The sequence below is a fragment of the Theobroma cacao genome, chromosome 2 (assembly GCF_053813885.1).
Source record: "Theobroma cacao isolate CCN51 chromosome 2, ASM5381388v1, whole genome shotgun sequence".
NCBI classification, from domain to species: domain Eukaryota; kingdom Viridiplantae; phylum Streptophyta; class Magnoliopsida; order Malvales; family Malvaceae; genus Theobroma; species Theobroma cacao.
The window spans coordinates 6,299,328-6,327,165 of NC_142640.1; the positions used below are offsets into that span (position 1 = coordinate 6,299,328).

A 27,838-nucleotide genomic window follows, 5' to 3' on the forward strand; every position below is an offset into this window, starting at 1 on the left:
ATAAAAAAATCAAATAAAAACAAAAAAATATAATAAGAAGAGTAATACATTTTTATAATAATGAACAATATTACTAAGGTAATTTTGTTTTTTGGCATTGATATTAATAAGATAAGAAACTGTTCATTAAAGAAAACACTAAGAAAATGCATTAACGACTTTATGACAAATAAAGGTTTTTCTATAAAAGAAGGATTTGCTTTTTTTGACAGTCCACTGACTGGAGCTTGAAATTTGATGATGAATATGTGATAGGTGTTTGTTTCCATTAGATTATAAAATTTTATTTTCTAAAAAAAAAAAACTAATCTATAACCTTATATAAAAGGAAGTTCTGATGGAGCTCTTAGATAGTGCCACATGGACACATCAGCAAGGGAATGCTGCACGTCAAAAGAAGTGATCAAGTTTTTCACGTGGAGCCATCAAGAGAGAGTTGTTATGGAATTTATCCTTGGGCGGGCTGCATCTTTGGTGGCCTATATGGGTGGTGGGTTGCAAATGGCAAGATTTGCCAGGTCAATTCTATTAGTAATAATAACTAAGTATTGTTATATGAGGGTTTTTTTCTTTCAACTTATTTATGTGAGGTTTCAAGACTTTCCTTAGTTGGTTATTGGCCAAAACAAAATTCTTGAAAATGCAATTTAAGTATTGTTTCAAAATACTAATGATAAAACCAATTATCTTAGTTATTCACATTTTCAAATTTTTTTTCTTATTTTTATGGTTATTTTCGTGTTTTTTTATTTATCCATTTGTTATTGTCAATTTCATTTCTTAAAAAATGATGACTATGAATTTTTATCTTTCCTTTCCTCTATTTACTTCATTTGTATATTCAAACATTAATTTATTGTATCTAAATATTTGGTTTATTTGTTGGTGTATGATCCCCTTGCTTGGTTGGTGCATGATCTCTTTGCTTAAAAGAATAAAATTCGAATCTCCCTTTCCCTAAATCCAAAAAAAAAATAATTTATTATTTTCAATTTTTTATTAGATAAATTACTGCTTTATCATATAATCATAAGTAAATTACATTAAAATTTCCTAGTATTATTTGAAATTTAAAAGTCTTAATTATCTTATATTGATTTTCAATATTTTTTTACATAACACCTTTATTTTATTTTAAAATTTTTTTCAGTCTTTTTAGTTTTTATTTTATTATTAATATTAATTTAATGAAATGAAAAATGAATATTCTAATTATTTTATTCTTAACAATTTCAAAAAAAAAATCTAACAAAAATAAATAAGGTTGTTAAGTGTCATATTATTAAATTTTAGGAGCAAATTTATTCCATTTCAAATCACATGACATAATTTGATAATTATTTACCTTATAATCATTAACAATGATATTTTGTTTTCTATGCTTGGTTTAGCATTTTGTTATTTTTTCAATTAAATAAATAATTATTATGTTTCTAATAGAGTAAATAATCATGCAATATAGCTTAATTCATACTCTCAAGACAATATTATACAAATAAAGGCCTTCAACATTTCAAAACCTTATAATGAAATTAAACATTTGTTTAAACTTTAATGCAACAATTACAAAATCAAACCATATATAACATTTGTGATGCAAATTTACATGTCCAATTCAATAAAATATTAATTTGAAATTCAAAATAATAAAATTTTTAATTTTTTTGACATAATGCCTAAACAAAATTTTAAACTATTTGAAAGAATTTTAAAAACTTTTATTTTTTATTTATGTTTATTTAATTATGTCAACATAAAAGTGCCATAATATGAAAGAATCTTTATTCCATTTACTACACGTTTGGTATGGGGAATAGCTATGTTATTCCCCCTCTATTCTCAGTCATTTCCCGTACCTTTATTTGGTTTAAAATTGAGATACAAAATAACAATTCTGCAGGAATAGAAATTCCATAAAATGGGTTAAAAGTCAACTTTAGTTATTCCCTTCTCCCTCCTCAATAATATCTATTCCATGAGACATGGAATAGCTGTCAAATAGGTAATGACTAAAATGCCCTTATTAAATTTACAAAATTACAACTTGATTCATATAAAAGAATTTTTTTTCTCTCTCTTCCTCCTTTCCCTCTTTCTCTCAGTCACTTTTCCCCTCTTTCTCTCCGTCGATCTTCCACTGTTTGAGTTCGGCAATAGCACTGCCTCTCTCATCTAACTTTCGAGCTACGTTACTCTCTTCCATAGTTCAGGTACTTGCTTATTGTGCTTTTGTTTTCTATTGATTGTGGAAATAACCCATTGTTGAATTATTTTAAAAATGCTTTGATTTGCTTTTATCTGACTTGTGTTTTTCTGGATATTTTGTTTGTTGGTTGAGTTTGTTCTCCTTTATTTCTTTGATTGTCAATGCTGTGATTATGCATGTTGGTTGTGATTTGGTTTTGCTGTGAAACTATTTTGGGTTTGCGTGTTTTCCTGTAAGTGTTTGGGGTTAAAGTCCTTGTTGTTGTTGGGTCTGGCTTTCTGGGTGGATGTTGGGTTGGGGGTGTGAGTCAGCGAGATAGGGTTTTGCTGGTTTGCTACGAATTTAATTGCTGGAATTTGGGTGTGAGTAGCTGTTTGGTGGTGTTGACACTTGAGGTTTGACTCTGGAATTATAATAGATGTTAAATTCATTCCATAATACCTACAAGAAATAATGTTCTCTGAATAAAAATAACAGAGCAAGAATATACTTTAAATCACTTGAAAGTAGCAAATAACAACTTGAATAAAAATAATAATAATATAAGACAAATTGTATACATTTTTTTTAATTTCATTACAAATAAACAAATTAAAAGAATGTGATTCGAGCAGAACTTTTGAGAAGAAATAAACTAACTTCATAACAAAGAGTTTCTATGACTAGGTATTGTACCCCACAACACAAATCTATAGAGCTTTCGACATCATATGCCTATTTTTTTTGTCCCAGAAAGTACCCAATTTTCTTTCAGCTAATTGTCCCCCGTAGTTACAAATTGTTTTGTCGCTTGCATTTCCACCTAACAACTTCTTTCTGATATATGGTAAGATCATGCTCATCTTCACTAAAAAAAGACCAAAAATTTATGATAAGCATCCGCCAAACTATGAAAACATAACCATGATCCTCTTAAACAAAGACTGGAGAATGCCCCCAGATCGAAAACCAATCATCTTTCCAAATATACAAGGATCCCGCAGATACTTTTAATCATAATAGGCAACCTCAGATGAGCCAATAAAATTCCCAACACTTATGGCCTACATGATTACTTAAAAAAAAAAAAAAGACATTACTTATGGCCTTAGTGCTGCAGCATGGTTAGTTTGTTGAATATCTTCTCCCATTTGTTTATAAATCTCTAAGATTATAAATACTGAGAAAAGCAAAAATAGTTTACAGCACAACGGTTAAAATGAGTTAGGATCTGGACATCCTACTCTAGCTAAGAATGCCATGCCTGTCACACTCAAGCTTTAGCATTTGCTCATAATATTTGGCTGGTTTCTTTAGTAACAAACAACTCATCTATTATAAAGAATTTGGCTCAACGACACCCCTGCTTTCAGTAGGAGTCTATCAATAAAATCTACTTTTCAAAAAAATAAGTGAGAACTACTTTTTGCTAGTTACTTCTGAATTAGGCATCAAGAAAGTACAGGGGAAATAATCCAGGAAAAAAAAAACAAAATCGGCAGTAGAGAAAAAAGCATAACATGCGGTCACATGGCATAGAGCAGAAAAACAAAGAGAAGATCAACAGAAGTGAGAACCACGATAAGAAAAATCAAGGAAAAAGTCTTGTTTATATAAATGATCGTGACATTAATCAAAGATGTCTTATTTATAAGATATGAGTCGCATTCTTTTATAAGTGAAATTTGATTTATTTATTTTCAATGCACTTCTAATTATTATTTATATATATAATTTTCACAATTTATGAATAAATTTTATGCATGTGAATGATGATTAAAGACGTTTTAAATATAATTTCGGTTGATTGTTAATGTATATTCTTCTATATTAACACTTGTTGATGGTAAATGAGATGTGTAGGAAGCTTAAAACTCAACTATAAGTTCAAGTCGATGTTTGACGAAATTAACTAGATATTTTCAACCCATATATTGTATACAATCTAAAGTTAAATTCATTCCATAATATAGCTATAAAAACAAAGCAAGCAAGGTTCAACACCCATATTTTTAATTTTCCTTCTAATAAAAGTTCAATAGATAGATAGCATTAAATCATTGAATCATACCTTCTTCCTCTTTACTCACCCATATAAACGATAAAAATCAAAAGTCAAAATAAGGGTGTGTTTGGTGTTAGTTTTGTTTTGAATTTTTTGTTTTTGTTTTCACTCTTCTTAGAACTAATTTCTTCACTTTTACGGGGTGGGTGAATAGTACTTTGGCACTTCATCATTGTCAATCTTTTAATTTTACACGTCTCTATTGCCATATGGCTTTAATATTTTTTGTACATAATAAAATAGATTAGAATATTTATTTTTTGTAGTCATGGTTTGTTTGTGCTTAAGAAGAGATGCTAAATGACGAAAAAGGCTACTAACTATGTTTAAATTTTATATGGAGATTTGTCGTGCTGTTACTTCATTCTTAATTTTATTGTCGACAGCGTTGACTTTATGTATTTATAGGCCAAGAGTAAGATCTGATGTATTAGATTTTGCTGCAAATCTAGAGTATGTGAGGCGACTCGTGTATGATAATGATATTTCATGCATTTCACAAATTAGAATGAATAAGGAAGCCTTTTTTAAATTATGTGAAATGTTAGAAAGTATTGAAGGTTTGAAGTCAACAAAGAACATGCTTGTAGATGAGCAAGTAACAATATTCTTACATATTATTGCTCATCATGTTAAGAATCGAGTAATTAGTTTAAATTTTAAAAGGTCGGGTGAGACAATTAGTCGACACTTTCAAAATGTTTTAAATGCAGTGTTGAAATTGCAAGAACGTTTGTTTAAAAAACTTGAGTCCATTCCAGCAAACTCAACAGACAATCGGTGGAAGTGGTTTAAGGTAGATTATTGATCTTATTACATTTTGTAACTATATATATACAAGACATTAATTGGTTTACTTATAAGTAATTCATTACTTTGGATTTGTAGAATTGTTTAGGTGCTCTAGATGGGACATACATCAGGGTTACGGTGTCAAGTGCATATAAACTTAGATATCGCACTCTTAAAGGGGATATTGCAACAAATATGTTAGGTGTATGTATACTTGACATGCAATTTGTCTTTATTTTTCCTGATTGGGAAGGGTCTGTAGCTGATGGCAGAGTTCTTCAAGATGCACAAAGAGAAGAAATGGACTTAAAGTGCCTCATGGTAGGCTTTCTTATGATAATGGGAAGGTATTTCAAATTATGTACTATATGATTATTCTAATTAAATAAATAAACAACTTATTTAGTTTGTTTTATATATGTTGTTACTATCTAGTTGATGCGGGCTATACAAATTGTGAGGGCTTTCTTGCACCTTTTAGGGGTCAACGATATCATTTGAATGAATGACGTCAAGGCCATAAACCAAGCAGTCCTGAAGAATTTTTTAATATGAAACATGTTACTACTCGCAATGTTATAGAGAGGTGTTTTGGGTCTTTGAAAATGAGGTGGGGTATCTTTATGAGTCCATCATTTTATCTGATTAGGATACATAATCGGATTATTATAGCTTGTTGTTTGCTTCATAATTTTATTAGGAGGGAGATGAATTTTGATCCTATTGAAGTGGATTTAGGGGAATATATTGAAACCAACACAGCAGTTGATGAGGATTTTATAAGTACTATTGATCCTACTGATGTTTGGGGTAATTTGAGAATGGAATTAGCAAATCAGATGTTCAATGAATGGCAAGCATCTAGGCAAAATGATGATTGACATTTGTTAGGCATATTGTTATTGAAGGACTATTTTAGTGTTTCTTGCCTTTGTCAGTACAAGTTGGGCTTTTTTCTAATTTGTTCTTAATGTCGTAATGTTTTGTCAATTATTGTTGTTAATTGTTGTTTACATTGTACTTTTTATTATGTGAATAAAGTTTGACAAGTTTTAATATATTATTGGATTTATCTCTTTATCTTTTATTTTTTTAGCATTATAATTAATTTTTTATAATTAAATATTTGATGTATGGTAGAAAACAATGTCCACATCTTCAGCCCTAGCTTCTCAAAGTTTAAAGGGAACCAAAAGAAAATGGAATTATCATGAAGATGTTGTACTTGTTTCAGCTTTGATTGATTTACACAATGTAGGAAAATACAATGTTGACAGTGGTTTTAGAGGGGGTTATTTGTTAGAACTTGAAAATAGGCTTACAACAAAATTACCAGATGCAAACTTGAAGGCGAAGCCCCACATAGAGTCTAGAATAAAGACTTTGAAAAAAGAATGGGCTATTATATATGATATGGTGCAAGGGACACATACTAGTGGATTTGGATGGGATGATCAAAGGAACATGGTTGTTGCTGATGATCCTGTATGGGAATCTTACATACACGTAAGTTTTTGGGTTGAACTTATTTAAGTATTTTCATATTAGTTTCTTAATAATAATATAACTAATAGTCTTTTTTTTGTTATTAGAGTCACAAAGAGGTTGTCCTTTTTAGAAGAAAGAGTTTTCCTTTCTTCAATAAGCTTAGTCTTATTTATGCAAGAGATCGTGTAACAGGAAAAGATGCACAAACTGCAGTAAATATCCTCGAAGAAATGCAAGACCGTAATGATACAATAAATGAGGAAACTGAAGGTGAAAACCTAGCTGGATATAATTTTGACGATGAGGATTTCTCCAATATTCAATCTCAAACATTAGCTCCTATAAGTGAAACAACTTCAGCAAGGAAGAAGAAAAGGCTAAATGAGACGGGTGATCCTATTACATTTGAATCAATTATTGCTGCTGCCACGATATTGGGTGAAATCATAAAAGAGGTTGGAATTGAGTTTAGCAAAAGTGTTGGGGCAAAGGTGAACATCCAACAAAAGGCTCAAGAGTTGGATGAGATTTTAAGTCAAGTTGAGAGATTGACAGTGAGGGAAAGGGTTCTTGCTTCAATTAAACTTCCGAAATCTCCAACTTTTATGTTTGTGTTTTTTAGTATTAATCCTGACCGAAGACTTGAATGGCTGAGGACATTTCTTGCTGACCGTTGAGCTTGGATGGCTCTGAAACTTTTTGTGAAGGTAAGTTCCCGATATTGTAACTCTTTGGCACATGTGGTTGATGTTGATACTAATTATGAGATTCATTAACAAGTCTAAACCCTTTTGAGTGGACCGTTGTGTTGTTGGTTGTATAATGGTGATGTTATTGTAGCTACTTTATTGGTTTTATGTATGTTGTAAGTTATAGTGTAATAGGATGAATATTCATCCAAACTATTTAAGGTTAGTGTATTTTTGTAAACTAGACCTTATCTTTTGATTATATGTAATAATATTTTCATTTAAAGGGCATTTATAGTATTACAAGGTTCTTTTATTATTTATTACTTTCCATGCTAATATGTACTAGTTATGCTTGTAAATTGTCATTTTCTTCCAAGAGATGGAATACTTATCTAAATTGAAAGACACGTTATTTCTCTCTTTGCCATTTATGTTTCCTCAGCACCACATGTTTGGTTCAAAGAAATGATTTTTTTTCTTTTTCTTTTAAAAGGTAATATAAATTTTTATTTAATATATCAAAAGACATAATTTACATTTTTTGTTAGGAAAAAATTGAAGGCCATCTTTCTATTTTCAAATATATGATTTTCTATTTAATATATCAAAAACATGATTTTCTACTTCTTAAATGTTTTTTCGTTTTTTTTCTCAAATATTTATTCTCCAATATGTTGTCCATAGAATATATTGAAAATGATTCATAATATGTGAAGAATTTATTAAAAATAAACATCTATACATAAAATTTAATTGATTATTATGGATAAAATATAATATAATTAAATTATATTTTAAAATAATTATCTATTTATAAAAATATGTGATTAAATTATAATTATTTTTAGCAATTGAGATAAAATATAATTATGATGGATAATTGTATTTTAGGATAAATATATATTTAAATTATAATAAGGGTAATTTTATTTTTTTATGAAAATAAATGTTAATATGGTTAAGGTTATTTCTGTCTTTTTATCACTTATTCCTTTATTATTCTAATATTATTTCTACCAATCAAACACTGTAACAAATCATAATAACAATTTTTACTCTATTCTATTCATTACATCAAATAAAGTAATAACTATTATATTATATTTTTATTTTATTTTATTTTTACAAAATTATTATTTTATTTTATTATTATCTATTCTATAAATAAAACGTGTCCTTAATTTTATTATTTTTTCTTAAAAAAGGATAAAAGGAGCAACTTCATTTTTTAAGCAGCTTACTAAAAAAGGGCTGTCCACAGCAACGGCACGTTATACTTGCCGTGCTTTCTACGGAAATGGAAACCAAAGGTCGAAACAGCTTGAGTCCCTTTCACGTTTCTCCTCTCCAGGTCTCCTTCAAGTACAACAGCCAACAATAAATAAACACCCACCGATGATGGCAGACTGCGTAATTTTAACCCATTTCATTGCCCATTTCCTTAATCCCTCCCGCTCTTAAACTCCACTCTTTCACTGATGGACCAAAAACTCCGATTTTTCCGGCAGATTTTTTTCTTTACCGTTAAACTTGAACCCTAACTATTTAAGGTAACTCACTCTCCCTCTGTTTTTTTTTTTCTTCTTTTATAATTTCCAGATCATTTTTATTTTTGATACACTGCTGATACAATGCGAGGAAATGTCTGAAGCAAATGTACATTTTCCCCCAAGATTTGGGTTCTTTAATTTTTCCGAGAAACCAAACAGGATCTCTCAGTATATGTACTTGCTTTACTTATTTGGTTTTGAGCAACATCTTATCCAGGCTTTCAGATCCATTCCCCTCTTGGCAAGATTAGTAATTTATTACTATTTGTTATTGATTGTTTCATGAGGTAGACAATGAACCTTTTGTCTTTTTCTCACTCTTTATTATTTAAATATTCTTTGGGGTTTATTAAACTGAAGCTTATTCAGCATTATATGAATGTAGAATCTAATTTTCTTCCGCGTTTATTTATGTGGCATCATCTCATAAAAACCTGATGTCTGTTGAATGGAAGGAGATGTGATTCCGAACTAAATTTTTGAAAAGGAGAACATGATTAAATGCTTGATAATTTGGTAACCGGACGACCATCTCTTTGTTGATTTTCTCTTGACTTTAGGAGTAAACCAATGGCTTGCTAATTTGGTTTAGAATGAGAGGTTTATGCTAATAACTAATCATGCTTGTTCTAGTAAGAGCATTGATGTTAAGTTGTGCTTCGTCTTCCTCCTTTAAAGGCTGGGTGAACTTAAATATTTGATTCTATTGCGACTTTGTATGCTACTTGTCCTAGCTAACTATCTTGTGCACAAAACATTGCGCTAAGCTCAAACTAACTTTGCTTCTGCAGGCCTCCTGATTTTGCTGTTTCTTTGAGTTACTTTCTTTCATGCATCGCTTGGGCCTACACATTCTATTAGTGAGTTTTTAAGTAGATAGTTCATCTTAGAGAGCCTGTGCGGCCTATTTTGTTGGAAAGGTACTAATTAGGAGTTGGAGAATATGGAAGTTCCTAGTGCAAATCATGAAATGAGGCATCGTTCATTGACCCCGCTAAGGGTGTTTAGGGGTCTAATATGTTTGCTAGTGCTGTTTTCAACAGCTTTTATGATGATAGTGTATTGTGGCTTTCTTACCACTGTTATATTCAGGCTTTTCAGCATACATTACAGTCGGAAAGCAACTTCTTTCTTCTTTAGTGCTTGGCTGTCTTTATGGCCCTTTTTATTTGAGAAAATAAACAAAACAAAAGTCATTTTTTCTGGAGATGATGTTCCTCCAAGGGAACGCGTTTTGCTTATTTGCAACCACAGAACCGAGGTTGACTGGATGTACTTGTGGGACTTTGCATTGCGGAAAGGTTGCCTGGGATACATAAAGTATATCCTTAAGAGCAGCTTGATGAAATTACCTGTATTTGGTTGGGCTTTCCATATTTTAGAGTTCATCCCTGTGGAAAGGAAGTGGGAGGTTGATGAATCTAACATGCGCAACATGCTTTCAACATTCAAAGATCCTCAAGATCCTCTCTGGCTTGTTCTCTTTCCCGAAGGAACAGATTTCACGTAATTTCCATTTTCTTTTAGGTGTTATATTTCTCTATTGACTTTAATATTTCCATGTTTGTCATCTTTATGTGAAAAACTTGGTGTATGGAGAAAATCGATTATTAGTTTTCCACTTGTGGGGATCTGCATGATTTTCTTCTATAGCATAGTAGCATACTGTGTGCCTTAATAAATTCTTTGTTGCTACCCTTGATCAAGTGCATTAATCCATTAATTATTCTGTTTCTTTTTCAATGCAGTGAGCAAAAATGCTTAAGAAGTCAAAAATATGCAGCTGAAAATGGCTTACCTATCCTAAAGAATTTGCTGCTTCCAAAATCAAAGGGTTTTTTCGCCTGCTTGGAAGATTTGAGGAGCTCTTTGGATGCAGGTTGTTTTTCTTCTTTATGATTGTGTCTTTTAAGAAGTTGATTTCCTGTGGATCTGTTTGTTTAACCTTTTTATAAATTAATGTTTTCTCCTTTGATATAGCGTTACTGGGAGATGAAGTATAATAGGACTCTTCTAGCTCATACTTCCATATGTAGTTGTATAGCATGCAACAGTGGCAAAAACTAAGTTACTCTATCCATTTTTTTCCCTGGAGTAACCTAATAAACTTTCTATTAATAAAATGGAGTCAACAGGATAGGTGACCTGTTTGCTCGCATAACTATGACCTTATAAAGATTATTAGTTGTATTTTCTCTTCAGTTCAGACTTTTTATTTCTTTTTCCCCCTTTCCTTCCAACCTCACTACCTAAACTAAGGTCACTAGTTGCTAGACATCAGCCAAGCTCCACATAGCTTAGAGAAGCCTGATAACCATTCACAATAGGTTGCTGGAGGTGGTCAAGTTTTTCATATCAGACCTATCTTGTTTTTATTTTCAGATAAAGAAATAGCAAACCATGCAGAGAGTTCCTAAACTCTTGCATAACAAACATAACATGAATTTGTATTGTCTGTAAGGATATGACGAAAGGGAAATCAAGGAGTAAAAATGAAGTGCATATAAAATCTGATTATATGTTGGTGTTAGCAGTGTTAAGTTTGTAACCCGTAATAGGTCAAACATCAGTACTCAATTCATCGTGGACATTAAGAAACTTGAAAGGTGCCTGACCTATGGTGCTATGCACACATAAAAAAATGTGGTTTAAACAGGAATAAACCCCTCTGTTGACTCCAGTAAGGCAGAAAGCAGGGCTCATGATTAACCCAGTTGTTCAATTTTTATAATTTGTTTGGTTGATATGAGAAGGCTTACATTAGTTTTCATCTGACATATAAATCTTTTAAGTTTGGCCACTTCTCTTTTACAAATTTCACTACTCCTTTTCATGACATATTTGTTTGTTTCCACTGCAGTTTATGATGTGACCATTGGATATAAGCATTGCTGCCCATCCTTCTTGGACAATGTCTTCGGGGTAGACCCTTCTGAAGTTCATATTCACATCAGACGCATTACCCTGGATGACATTCCAATATCTGAAAGGGAGTTAACCGCTTGGTTAATGGATACATTTCAACATAAAGATCAATTGCTTTCTAATTTCAAGTCTGAAGGTTATTTCCCTCGGCAAGGACTGGAAGTAAACCTCTCTGCAGTGAAGTGCATTGTAGACGTTGTGCTGGTGCTTTTCTTGACTAGTGCATTCATATTTTTCACCTTTTTCTCATCCATTTGGTTTAAGATATTTGTATCTTTATCTTGTGCCTATATGACTTCTGCAACTTATTTAAACACCCGTCCAGTACCAGTCTTCAGCCTTGTGAAAACTTGTGTCTAATCCTAGTTCCTTCCTAGTATTTAAAGGCAATCATAATGATTATTCATTCATTAGCAGCATAAAGTTCTTGCCGGTGAACTTTATTTGACATGACTTCCAGCATCACCTGAATGATGGAGCTATGTTCGTGTTGAGAGCTTACATAGCCTGTACCTCTCTTGTTATGCTACCAGAGAGGAGGGCCCTTATGGAGATTCTGTCCGGTCGTCGAATTCTCTGGTATGAACATGTATTCAGATGTCAATGTTGTTGTAAGGGTTATACATTATGCACAATAAGGTAGAATTTTAGGTTCAAATGTTCAATAACTGTATGAAATCTCTAATAAAAATCTAAGAAAAGTTCGGCAAATGGTTTTTCATTTATATAAATCATCAATAAAGGCCATTTTTATTTCCATGAATTACGTTTACTGTTATATGGTGAATGTTGTGTTACTGGTCACGTGATCGAGATCAGCCAACTTATTTGGCCAAGACAATCTCTGAAATTATTTGGAAATCTTTTGTACCAGTTCGTCTCTCTTTAATTAATCTAATGTCGTCATATATCTAGAATCTGTAATTCTGATGAGACGTATCCATTTGCCTACTCGTGTATTGCATCCATTGCCTTGGGATCCTTCTCTTTTCTTTGCTACTACCAAGTTCTGAACTGATGAGAAGGTCTTTAAAAGAGGCTGGATAGTCTATCATTGGCATCTCAACTGGTATCTGCATGATCCGAAAATTTTGTGCAGATTGAGAAAGCAAATAGAAAAAGCCACCATGACTGCAATGAAGTCGAGAATAAATGGCCAAGGACCTTACTTTAAGCTAAAAAAACTGATGGGTTCGTCCTTTATCTTGAGAGAGAATTCGCAGGAGTATCCCAAACTTGTATTGAAATTAAAAACTCTTCACCAAAAAAAGTCAACCCCAGAATTTAATCAATCTATTTTGGCCATTTAAAGTCCTGGCAGTGATTTATCAAACACGTGGCGTAATTGTTATGATTGATTGTTGAGTGAGGATTTGCCATCAATGGGTGGGGTCACAGAGTGACAATCATACAGATGACAGAGAATAAACCTAATCCTCATAAATGTAATTCAAGCCTATGGCATCAATTTTGCAACCCCGGCGGCCCTATTCTCTTGCTTGGCCACTGAAAATGGCGTTATGCCTCACTCGACACCCAGTCAAAGTTAGGCCGAATGAAGAGGAAAAAGAGTGTGCTCTAGAAAGGGAGATTTTCAGACGAGGCATCGCAACAAAGTTAGTAGGCAGGCTTCAGGTTGATAATACGGTACAAGACCATGAGAATATGAAATCAAGCTAATTTATAGTCGCAGATGGCAAGCTTATCTGTTTTGACAATCATGAAAGCGTGGAACAGACCTTTAAAAGTATAAATGTGTAATCTAACAATTACATTGTATAAAAGAACATTTCGAAAACGGAAAACAACAATATCTGTGACCTAAACATATAATGGGGATGACGTAAGTCAATACTAGTCTTGGATTATTTTCTTAGAACACATGAACCTGAACAAACATGTAGATGTAGAGTCTGAAAACAGAATGTTGGAAATCAATCGATATCATCGTTTTTGTTGTTGTTGTTGTTGTCAACATCGTCAGCATCGAATGGAGCAGGTAAATTTCCAGGACTTTAACAACAGAGACCTCAATATTTTCAGTTGTTGGGAGGTTTTATGATCCTTTGCAGAACCACCGTCCTTGCTCTCCTAATATCCCGGCTGCAGATATCAGCTTGTTGCCCCAAATCCTCCACATTCTTCATAAACACTCCCAGCTTCTTTTTGATTTCGTCTATCCCAATCTTCACAGCTTCTTCCTCAATTGCGAACTCTGCATTTTGCAAGAGGGCTTCAATATCAATCTCCAACCGGTCAATGAGAACCCGGATGTTATCCAGGTCTTTAATAGCCACATATGTTCCTGCTTGCATTGAGCTTATCACTTCCTTCTGTCCTTTCAAGGCATTTTCATAGTTTTTCCAGAGGGAATCAATCCACTTCCCCATTGAACCCAAAGGAATAGAAGTTGCAGCAGCGAGAGCTGCAGCAACTGGAGGAGCAGCCATTGCTGCTGCCACAACTGAACAAATCAACACAGTAGCACATGTGGCAACAAATATCATACTTGAGACCTTACGCCAAGCATGAACGTACTTGAGCTTCTTGTCAAGCTTGTTCTTTCGAAGTTGCAATTTGTCGAGCATTGCTATTTGCTGCCTGTAAACAGATTGAAAGATTTGAAAGAACTCCTCAGTGAAAGGATCACCAGCTGCCTTGAAATTCTTCAGTTCTTCCAATGTTCTCACATACCTACTCCCACCAACCTCACTTTCTTCCTCGAATTGTTGCAACGCAACAAGGATAAGTAATTGGCTGTCACGAGCACGCTTCAGGCACTTCTCTAGTGCAGAACAAAAATCAAGTGTTTGCAAGCTATTCTCAAAATACTCTTCCACAAGCTCAAACAATTCTTGACTCTTCCATATATCTTTCTTGCATTCTAAGATAACTTTGACAACCTCTTGATTCATCGCCAGAAGACATTCGGTTACCTCTTTCAGAGAATCAAATGAAAGGGCTCGGACTTCGACACCAACTGCCAGAGTGTTGATGACTTGATTGGTTCGAGCCTGGACATTAGTGTCAAAGGTTTGCAAGTCCGTGTCTAGCTTGCAAGCAGCTTCATAAGAGCTCAGTTCAGTAGTGTACGGCAAATTGCCGCTAAGATTGATAGTTGATGATGTTTCAGATGTCTTCTTGCTCGTATGATTTCCCATAGCTCTGTCAGATCAGATCTAAGCAGAGAAAAAAAATAAAAAATCAAATCTAAATTCAATTCAGCACCTTCTCCAACCCACCCCTGAGCTTGAAATCTGGTCGAGAAAGTTACAATCTTTTTATGACAAAGGCCACTACTTTACCAAAGAGATTATGAACAGTTGAGCAGAAATATGAACAGGAGATTCTTACACCAGAAAAAAAAAATATATATATATATATATATATATATATTATACAGCAAACCGGAACAAGACCTCTACTTTACCAAAGTAAACCGCCCCAGTCAAGAATAATCATTAGGATTTTGAACACTTTTAACTTTTAAGAACCCAAATAGAGAACAAGGAGGAGGAGGGTTTGAATCCTAGCAGAAGAGAAACACTGCCGTTAACAGGAAAGAAAATGAGGCAGAAAAGTTGATGGGTTTTCTTGAAAAATAAGAAAAGTAAGCAACAAAAGGCAATTAGTGGTGGATATGAGAGAGAAAATGAAGTAGAGGCGAGCGAGAGATTGAAGAAGCTTAAAGAGACTCAAAACCGTTAAGAACCAAGAGATTTAGAAAGAGAACGAATAAGAAAGCAGAGCTTTTGAGGAAGCGGGGAGGTTTTTTTTTTTTTTTTTCCAACAAATTTTAAAGAGATTTGAGAATAACTTGCACGCATGAGAAAAATGAGGATTGGGACATGGAAAACGCGGGAAGCAATGTATTTGTATTCCTTTCTCTCTCTCTCTCTCTAAATGCTCTTCTCTATACAGTTTTAACGCGCAAAGCAAAGGTTACCTAAGAAGAGGGAAGAGCTTTGCTTTGCTATTGCTAAGCCTACATGACTAGAATACGAAGAAAGACAAGTTACAAAATATTAATATTTGAAAAAGCTTTGATCTTTTCTAGGGGTTTTCCCCTTTTTTTTTTTTAAGAATAAAAAAATGATAGAATGTTTGGAGACCGGAGGCTTAAGCTCCGAGATTGAAGGTGACATTTGATTCGGAGAAGACTACTAGTCCTTTTATTTGGAAGAATACAAAACTTTTGTTTCAATCTGGTTCACCAAAGGCTGCTTACACATCTTTTTGTCAAATTACCGTTATACCCATTTTCAATTGTCGTTGCAATACCCTTTTTTGACTGACCCGCTCTTTATATTTTTCTATTTTTAAAGCCCATGGCTAAAGGTAAGTTTTAATAAATGAGATTTCAAGTTCCACATTTGGCAATTTAAAAGAGAAAAGTAAAGAGTGTCAATAGGTATCTTATAAACACTTACTTTGTATTATTTGATCTAATTAAATAATATTAAAATACTCTATAATCAAGTTTGAATAAAAATACAAATTATTACTCAAAACGAGTTCATATGAAATAAGAGAATTTAAAAATTAATGAAATATCTTATTTTTTTATATCTCTATTAATAATTTATTGGGTCATATAGATAAAAGGGTTGTAGAGACAATAGAGACAGTGTCTTTGATTTTTAATTCCTTTTTCTCTTCACAATTTTTAACAAATTAAACAAAGCCTTTGGCAACAAAAAAAAAAAACAAATAAAATGGAGATTTTTTAATGTTGCAAGATCCTAATATAGTAGCTTTAACAAATAAGAAAAAATTGTGCATAAGATAAGATGAAAAAGGTGTTTCTTATGAAAAAAATTCATCTGAAATTGCTTAAGAGTACTTAATAAAGTACTAAATTTGTTCTTAAATTTACTGATTGTAATCAAGTATTTGACTTATTAATTGGTGCATAATCACCTTACCTAAAAAGTAGGGTTCGAATCCTCTTTCTCTCAATTATAAAAAAAAAAAATTATTAGTCTTTGTTTGGCTAGGAAAGGCATAAAATCTCAAAAAAATCATTAGCTTTCTTGTTGGCACACAAGATGGAAGAATTGAAGAAATCAAGCATTAGCATAATACAATCTCTTTTTGTTTTTTTTTTTAAATAATTTTATTAACATTAAGTCATCATAACAATCAAAATCTCTAACATTAATTTTTTTTTTTTTTTTGCATTTTAAGTCTGGTTGAGAAGAAAATTAAGAAAAAACATACCTTTTTGTTGTTGGTTGCTGAGTCGATTCCACCAAAAAGAGCAAATTCGCTAATCAACGAAACTCTATTCTTTTGCCGAGTACAACTCAATATTATTTTTCTGAGTCCTAATTGAGTTCACCCAATGGAGAGCAAGTTTAGAGTTTTATTGACAGAGGCTCAATATTTAATGAATGCTGCCTTTGATAGTCGAATGATTAGTACCATCTTAACTATCTATTTATACTAAATGGAAACTTGCTTACCAAGACATTTTTTGAAATTTATGAAATTGTTCATATTTCACCTATTACTGATTTATTAATTCTCTTGAAATTGCAATTATGTAATTTAATAATTATCAATTTTGGTACAAATTTGGAATTTTGCTTAAAATACCACTTATCTAAACAAAATGAAAACAACATACGTGATTGTCTAGTTATTTCAATAGCGTTTTCTGAGAAAAAAGGGGGTGAATGAGACTCATTGTGGAACCAGCAAAAGCCGAGCGAGAAGCAAAGCGACTGGTAATCTGGTGACAGCTGCGCCAGTTCTTCGAGCGGAATACAGGTATTAAACCGGTTTCGAGATGATATCAACACGTGGCGGAAACATAGTGGTTGCCGCCATTGCTAGATTTCAAAAAATTGGAAATTGTTTCCACGCCACGTCACAAAAGACAGAGATACTTGGCGTCACGTGCTCTGTAACGGTCCCGGCTTCTCTTTGCTTTTCTTCTCAAGCCACGTGATTTTTCTTCTTCATTGTCAAAAGAAAATGAAATCTAATCCTCAACTCCTCTTTCTTTCCACAGATCTAATCCTCGTCCTTCTTAAAGGTTTAACGCGTCTGTCAACTGTAGAAAAAAAAAAAAGAAGCTTTGAGATAAATAAACCTTAACCGAGAAGCAAACCGCTTTAGTTTTTTTAATTACTTTAAAATTTCGGATAGATAAATAATGGTACGTACGCTGTTGTTTTGTGAGTTCATATATACTAGAAAGAAAAGATCGAAATTAATTTGTAAAATATTTTATATTTATAAAAGTTTTTATTTTTTCAAGGGGAAGAAAAAATTGAAAAATCTTTTCAATCTTATCATTATCAAATGGAGCATTAATTGGTAATATTTTTACCTTATAGACAACTTATAAAATTCAATTCTAAAAATCATTTAGATAACAAATTGTTTTGACGATTTCTGTCATTTTATGTTTGATTCGTAAAAAAAATAATGATAATTAATTTTTGATTAGACACTTAATAAATTTATATAGAGAGTGAAAATTGCACAATATTTTAATCAGAATTGATCAAATTTGAAACGTGTTATTTTTGTGTACTAATAACTTGAACTGACTATCATGATTTTGATATGAAAAAATGATTGAATTGAATAATTTCACACGATAGGTACTACAACTACATATAATTATTTTTAATTAAGCCTAATGATGAGAAGAAGAACGTATAATGAGTCAAGGATTAGTAGATTATGATAAGAACCCATTCCGTTTTGAGGATAAAAACTTAAGTTAGAGAGATGTCACACTCTTCTATCAGCCAATTACTTATTCTGAGTTGGTCAATGATATCTTCAAACTTAGGTAAAATTAATTAGTTGGACTTTCTTGCTGCCATTTGTCCTTTGGCTGCCTTAAATAGCCAGATTTAATGGAGTCAAAAAGTGTCGTTTTGGGGTTTCTCATGCCAAATGGATAAAATCATATCCTAATTCAAGAGCTTATATTGAAGATAAAAACCAATAAATCTGGGAGGGTCGTGTGTGTATATATACACACACACACACAAAAGGGGTACAATAAAAATCAGGTAAACTTTGCATTAAATGACCTCCAATTTGTTTAGTGCACATAATAATAAGGTGTATGAAATTATAAAGAGTGTACGTAAAAAAAGTGTAGGTCAAGGACAAACTTGCAATCAAGCTAACCAGCTCAATTTGGTATATAATTCAGCTATCTATATATAAATATAATTTGCTGTATAGCTAGCTGTTATATAGTATATAGTTGGATAGACACAATCGCTTAATTAATTGAGCAAATTAAATGTGTATCAAAATTTGTCAAAGGCTTGAAATATAACTAAGCGAAGCATGACCCTTTTATGTCATCATTATTTACAACAACAAAAACCCATGAAATAAAAGTAGAAAAGAAAAAGAAATATAAAGGGTTTTCAATATTCATCCATTGGAAAAGAACAAATTAAGAAGAAAAGAGAAAGTCAGCAAATGGGGTTTTTGATCGATAAGGATCAAAACAGGTCTTTGAGTGTTTAAGAAAATGAGTTTACGTAAACTTAAATCCAAAAAAATCTGATTCTGAGTCGAGAGAAGTAAAGGGTGAAGTCACCAATGGTGCTTAAAAGAATATATATATTATACTAACAATATGTTGATGGACGTCTCAGCAGAGCTCTGGCGGGCACATAAATCCAGCAGCAGGCCAAGGGCAAGGGCAAGGGGCGGTGCCAAAAGCCTCAACGTTTTTCTTGTGCGCGTAACCGCCCTTACCCTAGCTAGCTAGCTAGCTAACTACTTGCACACGCCACAGAGAATTCGACTGATGAATCTTTTCTATTCAAAAACCTTAGTTGCACTCAATATGGAATTCTTCTCGTACATTCATTTTACTTTTATTTTTTCACAATGAGGTCAAATCGTTTTTGAGATCTATTTAGACAGAAAAAGGTTATACGTTGAACCTAACTCGATCCTCTGCGTATCAAATATGACATGACTTGAATCGTTAGTTTTCTTCTGTGAATAGAAAAGGTTTGTATTGCTTCTTTGCTATGCTTTGAGGGCTCATATTGGACCGGAGGATCAATTGTATCAAGCCCGCCCCAAGCTTGTTTCGTTTTAATTAGACTGACTTGTGCCTCACAGTTTCTAGTCTAACCCGAAAGTTTAAGATTTGCTTATTGTTCAAGTTCATCAAGATTTGGCTTGGTTTGAAATCGAGCTTAATAATTGAAGCTAGATTATCCTTTTATGATGCTGGGAAACTGAAAGGAGTGTACGGTACTATCATTGTATTAGAAAATAAATAGTAGAATTCCTTAATGCTACGGACAAGTTATTGTAATCATGTCCATAATATATATGTAGAGGTTCCCTGTCTTCTCTAACTCCTATGCCATTGTAAGAGACTGTTTTCATTTTCTAGGTTTATTCCTTGAAGCGTTTTGACAGTCTGGACGTTCTACTTATTATTATAAAGACAATGGCAACGTTATTGGGTTGGATTCAGCTTTGACCCCTGGTTTTGAGAAGAAGAGCCAAAATATGGCATTGTTTTTGGTATTTGGATCACATGCTGCTCCCTTTAACTATGCAAGTATAAACTAGATTCGGATAAATTGTCCACAGCAAACCGACCCTTTGCACCTCCAATGTTTGCCCGTGAACCAACGGCCCATAGTAACGCCAATTTGCCAACTCCTATATGTCACGGTCTTCACCATGTTCACGAGGCTTCCAAGTCATCAACCCCATGCAAAAACTATATGTCAGTAGTTTAACTCTTCGACGAGGATTTGATAAGATCACTTCTTTAGTCAATATTCTCAATATATAATTCATCTGAAAAGACCAAGCAGTCCCTTTAGAAAGTGGTGCGTTGGTTTTGGGGGAGTTTGATTCCAAGGCAGGCCAATTAGTTCCATACCGCCAATCCTTCAGTGTTCATTCTCTATATAAGGCCTAACCCTCTTTCTTTCTTGGAGCCATTCCAAGGAAAGAAATTAGAAGCAATATAAGTAAGAGTGTTGTTGAGAGAGAAATGGAGGGATATGCTAAGATTTTTCTCGTGGCAATGGTGCTAGGTTTAGCCATTGGGTCTGAACCCTTCGTTGCAAATGGTCAAAGAGTCTGTGGCATGAGCAAAGAGGGTTTCCAGGCATGTGAGCCGAGCGTGAGCAGTGCAAATCCTCATCCTCCTCCCCCTTCACCTGCGTGTTGCATGGCTTTAAACGATGCTGACCTGCAATGCTTTTGTTTCTTCAAGAATTCCAAGATGTTGAATGCTTATGGAATCGATTTCGATCGCGCCACTGCTCTCCCCGTACAATGCAATTTGGTCAAATCTTTCCATTGCTAGAATGTGTGAATGCCTTGCCTGGATGAGTTTTCCTTTTGTTGTTCTAGTCGTGTTTGCAATTTGTTTTTGGTGTGTTGCTATCCGGTGTGATATTCTCTTTTCCAAACTTTATTATGTTGCACTGTAATAATAATGTTCTTAATTATGGAAAATGAAGGTTCTGCTTCTCTATAATTAATCAATATTCTTGGCCATGGTACAACACACCCCATATATATAGTTTTTCCTAAATTTTATGGACATCGGCTATCATTTAATAAAGGGATAATGTCCTTTTTGATATGATATACTTGTATTAATATACATATATATAGTGATATTTGAAATTTCATTTGGTTAATCAAAATATTTTATTGTCTAACTCTGATAGCAAATCTCAATTATGTGTCATACATCCGATCAGAACATATCATTTGTCTAAAAAAATTCTATATATGTCATATTTGAGGTCTATACCCAAAATATGATGCATGACATTACTGCATTGGTTAAAAATTTATAAGTTATTTTATAAATTATTTCAGTTAATTTGATAAAAGAAAATATCTCAACTAAAAATGCCATTGGTTGCCTTTCAAAGTGTTTGGTATTCATTTAACTACTGCCATATGAGTTTCAACTTGGGAAATAATCAAATCCAACAAATTTCTTTTGTTAATTGAATCCTTATACTTAGATGTATCTCTTTGTGAACTCACAACCTGAGGAAGTTTTAAGATCTAAGAGTTGAATTGTACTGCAAATTGGGTTGAGATATAATAATAATAATAATATGGCTTGGAAATTAAAAGAGTTGGTAATAAAAATAAAATAAGACATATCTTGTAGGTAATGGAACCATTTTGGGCATGCGATTGGGAATACATATAGAGAGATGACACCCAAAGCATCAAAATAGCCTTATGATGTTCCTTATGATGTTAGCTAGTACTGGTGAATGAATTCTTTAGCAATGCGTAGAAACGGCATCGTATCAAAGACTGACAGCATATTTATATACATAGCCATATCGATGGAGGACTTAGCGTAGGCATTCTCTAATCTAATGCCATGCCCTTACAAGTTACAATGCCAAACCCAACAGCTTTAGCTGATTCAAAGACGCATGGCTCATACACACTTTCAAGCTAGTCATATAAGGCACGGTTGATCATCTCGTTCACCTTCACCATTTCTTTTTTACCTTTATGTTTTCAATCTATATTCATACAAAATCCTAATTCCTTATATCATATACATATATATATATATATATTGTGATTTAGTTGTAGTAATTAAGTCATTTTTTAAAATTATGGCATAGAAAAATTGACCTAAACACCGTAACACGTACCTAATTATTAAAAATATTGCACAAATTAATGTGGAGACTTGAATGGATTTAATTTTATAGAACAAGTTACTCGGGCTCATATTTGCTTATAGTTGGGCCAAAAACATGAAAAGAAAAATGAAAAGGGCAAGAATAGAAAATTAGAGCAAAATTAGGGGCAAGAACATAAAAACAAGAAGCCCGTAGTTGGCTATCGTTGGCTAGGGTTTTTGGTTCACTTCATCGAGTACACACTATAAATAAGATGAGCTAAAACCAAAGCCGAAACTGAAAACAAAAACCACTTTCTATTCATCGTTTTATTTCTTTCTTGCAGTTTTTTTCTTCTTTTTATTTTTTTTTCCAAGTTCAAAAGGGGCTGGCCTTCATAATCCCAAATAAGCTGAATGTAAAGGTGATTATTTGATTCATGGGAGGCCAAAAGCAAACTGTGGGGGTTTCGCTGATGACGCCTTTTACTTCTTTTCTTTACTTGGAAGGCGTTTATTAGTAACTTCGCCATACATTGTTAACGTTAATTTGTCTCGCATTCTCTTTATTATGGTATTTTTATAGTCTTCTTAATTACTCTATAAAACGTACCCTGGTTTTTTTTTTTTAATTTTTTTTCTGGTCAATATATATGATTAAAAATGCCCATACAATATTTGACTGGCTCGGGTTTATTCCAATGGATAATGCAACAAAGGGTATATTTTTGCTTCAACACGGCAGGGAAAAGAAAAGAAGAAACCTTGACAAAATTCCCTTGCACAGATAAATGTCAAAAGAAACCCAGGAAGGTTAGGGTTTGGCTTCTGTTTGAGGAACTTTTTTTCTTCGGATATGCTAATGGTAACAGACAAGATGGGCCTTAACCATCTATGGATTTTCAGTTCACACAAAAAAAACAAAAGAAAAAAGAAGAAAGAATTGGGCTAAAAAATGCACGACGCCACAAATAAATTTCCAAATTAACTGCCCACTGAGGACATTTGTCGGATTTACAGCCCGTCTCTACGAGCTCAATGTTTGATAATGGCTTGCGGAAGTCAAATCGTTAGTACATGTTTTAAAGCATGGCGCGCTCCCAATATCAAGAAAATCAATTTAATTACTTTTTTATTTAATTGACAAAAAATGTCACATGCTTCTTTTTTTTCGGGAGAAATTAATCATTTTCTAATGCACGTATTGATCAATTGCCTCTAAATCTGAAAAACCAATTCTTCTGGGTGTTTTCAGCTTATCCACCAATCAAGTATGCTACTGTTGTCATGTAGGTTTTACCAAAAACAACTTTCTAACCAGATAAGTGGAATCAGTTTGGGTATCATATAAAATCATATCTGAAAATTTGTTACGCAGGGACAATGATATCTGTCAAGGCATCATCTCTAACAACTCATCAACATAATGCATCAAAACTCTAAACGTTTGTATCATATCATTGTTCACTCAAAAATCCAACAGTCTGGAGCCTGCATGCTAGGAATGTTACAGTCTACTTGCTGTATAGATGGACAAAGGAGAAGATAAAGAATCCTGCCATCTGCATCAAAAAACCATATCAAAAGTTAACAATACTATAATATGCACTTCTCAGAGAAACAGAGGCACATTAATGATGGTGATGATGATAATTTTATATACAAAAATAACTTGCAGTAAACACTTTTGACAATTATTTCAAACAGTTATCCCTCTAAAACCTCTAGTCCATAGGATTTGTTCTTGCAATGGGAGATGAACGATTTGCTTATATAAAGTTAACAAGACGGGAGAGAGTGCAGGAGAGTCATACCATAGAAAATGCAGCTCCATAGTAGGGGTAAGCAGTTGGTATGAATCTTTCATATTCATTGTGTCTATATGGCCTGACTGGAATCTGCAATGCAATGTATCAAAATGTATTGATAAATGGCACAACAAAATCAGAAATCAAATTTGCAAAATAAGAAATTCCATGAATAGAAAACCCCCAAAAGCAATGGATCCACAAAGGCAATTACTTATAACAATATTTAAGTTTCTGTGCCAATTAATTAAGAAGTAAATATCCTATCAATAACATATCCACAAAGGCCAATTAATTAAGAAGTAAATATCCACAAAAGCCATTACCGATCTTTTATGAATTTTAACTTCCATTACAAGTTTCCATAAAATAAAATCAGATTACGGGTATGAAAGTTGGGTCTCAAGCAAGAAATTTGCTAGACAATATCATGAACCATGAAAAACAAAATTAGATACCTGCTTTGAAAGGGATAAACTTGTGTACCCAAGTTTTTGGTACTCAACCTTGAATTGGAAAACACCATAAACATCTGGCACCTTAAATGATATGGAATAGAGACCCTGCATGACAAGAATGGACCAGTATTTTCATTTGGATGACTTCATATTTACAGGAATACTTTTCTTGTGGCCAAAAAAAAGAGGAAACCGATTTCACATACTATAAGAGTTCAAGAGACAATTAACATACCTTTTTGTTATTCAATAAAGTTTTCAACACATAGGGGCTCATCATGTAAAACTGCACTTGGACGTCATCAGCAACGTATGGCTCCCAACTTGTTCCAGACCACTCATAGATCTCAACTGAGTATTCCTTCATAAAACACAACCATTTCTTTTCAGTTAAATTTCTACAAAATAATACAGTATCAAAATATATAAGGTAGAAAAATTACCAAATCATCATTGATCCTGTATAAAGCAGGTTCATCTGTTTCTCCAACTTTGTGGTGTTTTACATTTACAGCCTAAAGACCAAAACATGAGTTAAATTCATGCTGTATATAACCATACACAAAAAACCAAGCAGATGCCTCAAAATCAAGCAGTAACAGAGGAGTAAGATATCTATAATGACAAAATTGATCACATGCCTACCTTAAGATGACCTCTTTCATGGAAAACCCATTTGCTAAGTTCAGTCAAAAACTGCTCATTACCCGATTTCTCATGTCTGCCATCAGAAAGAAGATTTCTCAACTATGTCTTGTTTTGAGCACATCAGTTAAACAACATTCCTAAAATGCACACAGGAGCATGTGCGAGTACATATACAAAAGTAATTGCAAATTGGAAATGCAGCTGGCACCATCCTTTAAAGGATAAGAAAAGCCATATAAAATCTGAATATTTAAAATGGACCTCATATGACGATTTCAGGGCAGCCTAAAAACTAGTTTAAGTGTTTTGTTCTATTTCTCCAAAATGGATTGCTGCTGATTTGTTTAAGATTTCTCAGTGTCTTATATTGAAAGGTTTAGGGAGTTACAGAATGGATTGCTGCTGATTTGTTTAAGATTTCTGAGTGTCTTATATTGAAAGGGTATTTTGGGAGTTACATATTCACTTACTTGGTTGGGCTCCCAGCCTTCTGCACATGAGATCTGAAAAATCTGAAAACATGTAAACAGTTCATCAAGAAACATGACAGGTTATTAAGGTCAAAACCAAAAGGAAAAAAATTTATCAAGAAAGCAATCAGTTAAAAAATAAAATACTACATACCGATTGCTGAACATACTTAATGAGCCAGTAATCAGAATCCGTGCATTGTTTCTTGCCTAAAAGAAGAAATAAAAAAACATAACTTATTCATTTGAACAGCTTGCTATAGTTGAGTCAGAACACACTAAGCTTCTTTCATTCACATTGTGCAAAACTATCATAAAAGAAGAAGGAAACGATATAGGTTTGATAATATTGGTATGCAGAAAATATATGAACAGTTGTGTATTGACCAACCTGCACAATTGAAACAAAGGAGATAGCAGAACCAGTCAATGATGGTGGAGTTGACAGCTTGGACTTGGGATTAGCTGAATAGGCAGCTGGAGAAGCTGAGAGAACTTTTAATACCTAAAAAGATTATTGTGGTCACTAAACAATCGACATATCTGTTCTTTAAATTCTTGCAAACCAGATGAAAGCAGCTTACCAAGCTATTGGAAGGATTCAATGAATGGCCAATGCCCTGGAAAAGTACGGGAGCCTGTGGCAAGTTTAACAAAAGTTAATCAGAAATGAAAACTATTATCCCTGTAACCATGACCAATCATAACATGCAACGAGCTTCAAACAATATATCAGTATCCATTTAAGCTCATAAAATGTGTAACTATTTTGAAATGGGTATGAATGAAGAATGTCCTAAGTAATATTGTATTAATACATTGGAAATCATCACATTAACTGTCAACTACTACATTAAATTACAAGAATGTCACTATACATAGTATCTTAACTAATCTTAAAGAATGCCCTATGGGCTAAGGCACTTATTGGCGAACCCTTTTAAATAACATAATCAAAGGTGATAGGCAAGTGGCTCCAGGACCTCAATGTAGTTTAACAACCTAGAAAATGTCTCAAGCAAAGTGTACTGGTTGTACCATTTAAGCATGACCAAACTGACCTCAAATTATTAGATTAAAGCTTGGGACAACGATCAACACTTGCCCATAAAAGTATATAGAACCTAATAAGAGAACTACAACCGCAATGCTGGCATTTGTACTTACATCGATTTTCTTGCTTCCTAAGATCACATCAGACTTAATAAAATCATCACCAGCAATCAACGTATGATCTCCTTCTGTTGCTGAAACCGCATAGCTAGTGTGATCAATAACCATAGCCGAAGGATCCTACAGGGAAAACAAGGAAGCTAAAATGAACAATCACGTGAAGCAATAACAAAGAATAAGCTTCAAACTAGGGAGAATAACAACGTAATCTGACCTCATCAAATTCAACACCACATTCAGTAGCAACTTCCCGAATCAAATCAGAAGCATTAGCATCGGCAGCAATAATCAAATCATGACCAGAATCAACAAAATTGATAATGGCAGCTAGATCAATAGATCCTCCAAAACCTAATTAAACAAAAACATAACTAGTAAAAACGACAATGCATTAACAAGAGAAAGAAAATGGAAATAATTCATTTAAATAATTAAAATAAAGAGAAAGAAAATGTGAAATATTTACGTTCAATGGAGGGGCAGAAGAGGATCAAGGCATCATAGAGATATTGACCATAGCGTTGCAAGGCGATCTTTGGATCATCGGCGAGTTTGAAGTCGAGGTCAAAGCCGCGTGATTTGAGGGAGTTGAAGTAGAGGGAGTGAGACGATTTGATGGCGAAATCGTCGAGGAGGACCAGAACTCGGCGATCTGTCGGAGTCTCGGGCGAGAAAGAATTGCAGAGAAATGGAAGAATGATCGAAATCGAAGCAACAAAAATCACCCACAATTTCCCCATTTTTGGGATTCGGGTTTTTAGTATGGAGTGAGTGAGGGTTCGGGAGATTCAGGAATCTATTACTATTATCCTACTGAACCTGAATTTTTCCTTTATTTTCATTAATGATAATTCGGGGATATTGTTTTTTTTTTTCTTTAACTTTTTGCAAAAATTACAAAAATTACCCTGAAATTTGATCGGAATTACACTACTTACTACTATAATACAATTT

The 27,838-nt window shown here is 33.3% G+C and overlaps 4 protein-coding genes, 1 non-coding gene and 2 pseudogenes across 9 annotated transcripts; 5 read left to right on the plus strand and 2 right to left on the minus strand.

Moving 5' to 3' along the window:
- Positions 1-360: 360 nt before the first annotated feature.
- Positions 361-6,057, plus strand: LOC148763960 (uncharacterized; annotated as a pseudogene).
- Positions 6,058-6,188: 131 nt separating this feature from the next.
- LOC18608137 (uncharacterized) lies at positions 6,189-7,207 on the plus strand. Its single transcript, XM_018115119.2, has 2 exons — positions 6,189-6,548; positions 6,635-7,207. The coding sequence occupies exons 1-2, from the start codon at positions 6,189-6,191 to the stop codon at positions 7,205-7,207; spliced, it is 933 nt and encodes a 310-aa protein (XP_017970608.2).
- A 1,309-nt stretch (positions 7,208-8,516) lies between these two features.
- LPAT5 (lysophosphatidyl acyltransferase 5) lies at positions 8,517-12,408 on the plus strand. Of its 4 annotated transcripts, XM_088803678.1 has the most exons (5): positions 8,517-8,772; positions 9,564-10,278; positions 10,521-10,651; positions 11,633-11,901; positions 12,115-12,408. In XM_088803678.1, the coding sequence occupies exons 2-5, from the start codon at positions 9,716-9,718 to the stop codon at positions 12,148-12,150; spliced, it is 999 nt and encodes a 332-aa protein (XP_088659804.1). In that variant the 5' UTR covers positions 8,517-8,772; positions 9,564-9,715; the 3' UTR covers positions 12,151-12,408. The 4 variants fall into 4 exon arrangements, with proteins under 4 accessions (XP_088659804.1, XP_007042726.2, XP_088659805.1 ...); XM_007042664.3 differs by having other exon boundaries at positions 8,520-8,772; positions 11,633-12,408; XM_088803679.1 differs by having other exon boundaries at positions 8,525-8,772; positions 9,865-10,278; positions 11,633-12,408.
- A 953-nt stretch (positions 12,409-13,361) lies between these two features.
- On the minus strand, positions 13,362-15,656 carry LOC18608139 (UPF0496 protein At4g34320-like). Its single transcript, XM_018114619.2, has one exon. It carries the CDS (start codon positions 14,856-14,858, stop codon positions 13,737-13,739), a length of 1,122 nt encoding a protein of 373 aa, XP_017970108.1. The 5' UTR covers positions 14,859-15,656; the 3' UTR covers positions 13,362-13,736.
- A 4,887-nt stretch (positions 15,657-20,543) lies between these two features.
- Positions 20,544-21,207, plus strand: LOC148763961 (putative lipid-transfer protein DIR1 pseudogene; annotated as a pseudogene). Its single transcript, XR_016024681.1, has one exon. The product of XR_016024681.1 is annotated as a putative lipid-transfer protein DIR1 pseudogene (transcript).
- A 1,521-nt stretch (positions 21,208-22,728) lies between these two features.
- LOC148763962 (small nucleolar RNA snoR83) lies at positions 22,729-22,866 on the plus strand. The gene has a single exon (XR_016024990.1). It is a non-coding gene; the product is annotated as a small nucleolar RNA snoR83 (small nucleolar RNA).
- A 771-nt stretch (positions 22,867-23,637) lies between these two features.
- Positions 23,638-27,789, minus strand: LOC18608141 (dolichyl-diphosphooligosaccharide--protein glycosyltransferase 48 kDa subunit-like). Its single transcript, XM_007042667.3, has 13 exons — positions 27,351-27,789; positions 27,099-27,235; positions 26,879-27,004; positions 26,296-26,349; positions 26,103-26,216; positions 25,866-25,921; positions 25,712-25,753; positions 25,239-25,314; positions 25,037-25,108; positions 24,829-24,954; positions 24,594-24,698; positions 24,142-24,225; positions 23,638-23,889 (listed from the first exon to the last, which is right to left on the minus strand). The coding sequence occupies exons 1-13, from the start codon at positions 27,622-27,624 to the stop codon at positions 23,842-23,844; spliced, it is 1,314 nt and encodes a 437-aa protein (XP_007042729.2). The 5' UTR covers positions 27,625-27,789; the 3' UTR covers positions 23,638-23,841.
- Positions 27,790-27,838: the final 49 nt, after the last annotated feature.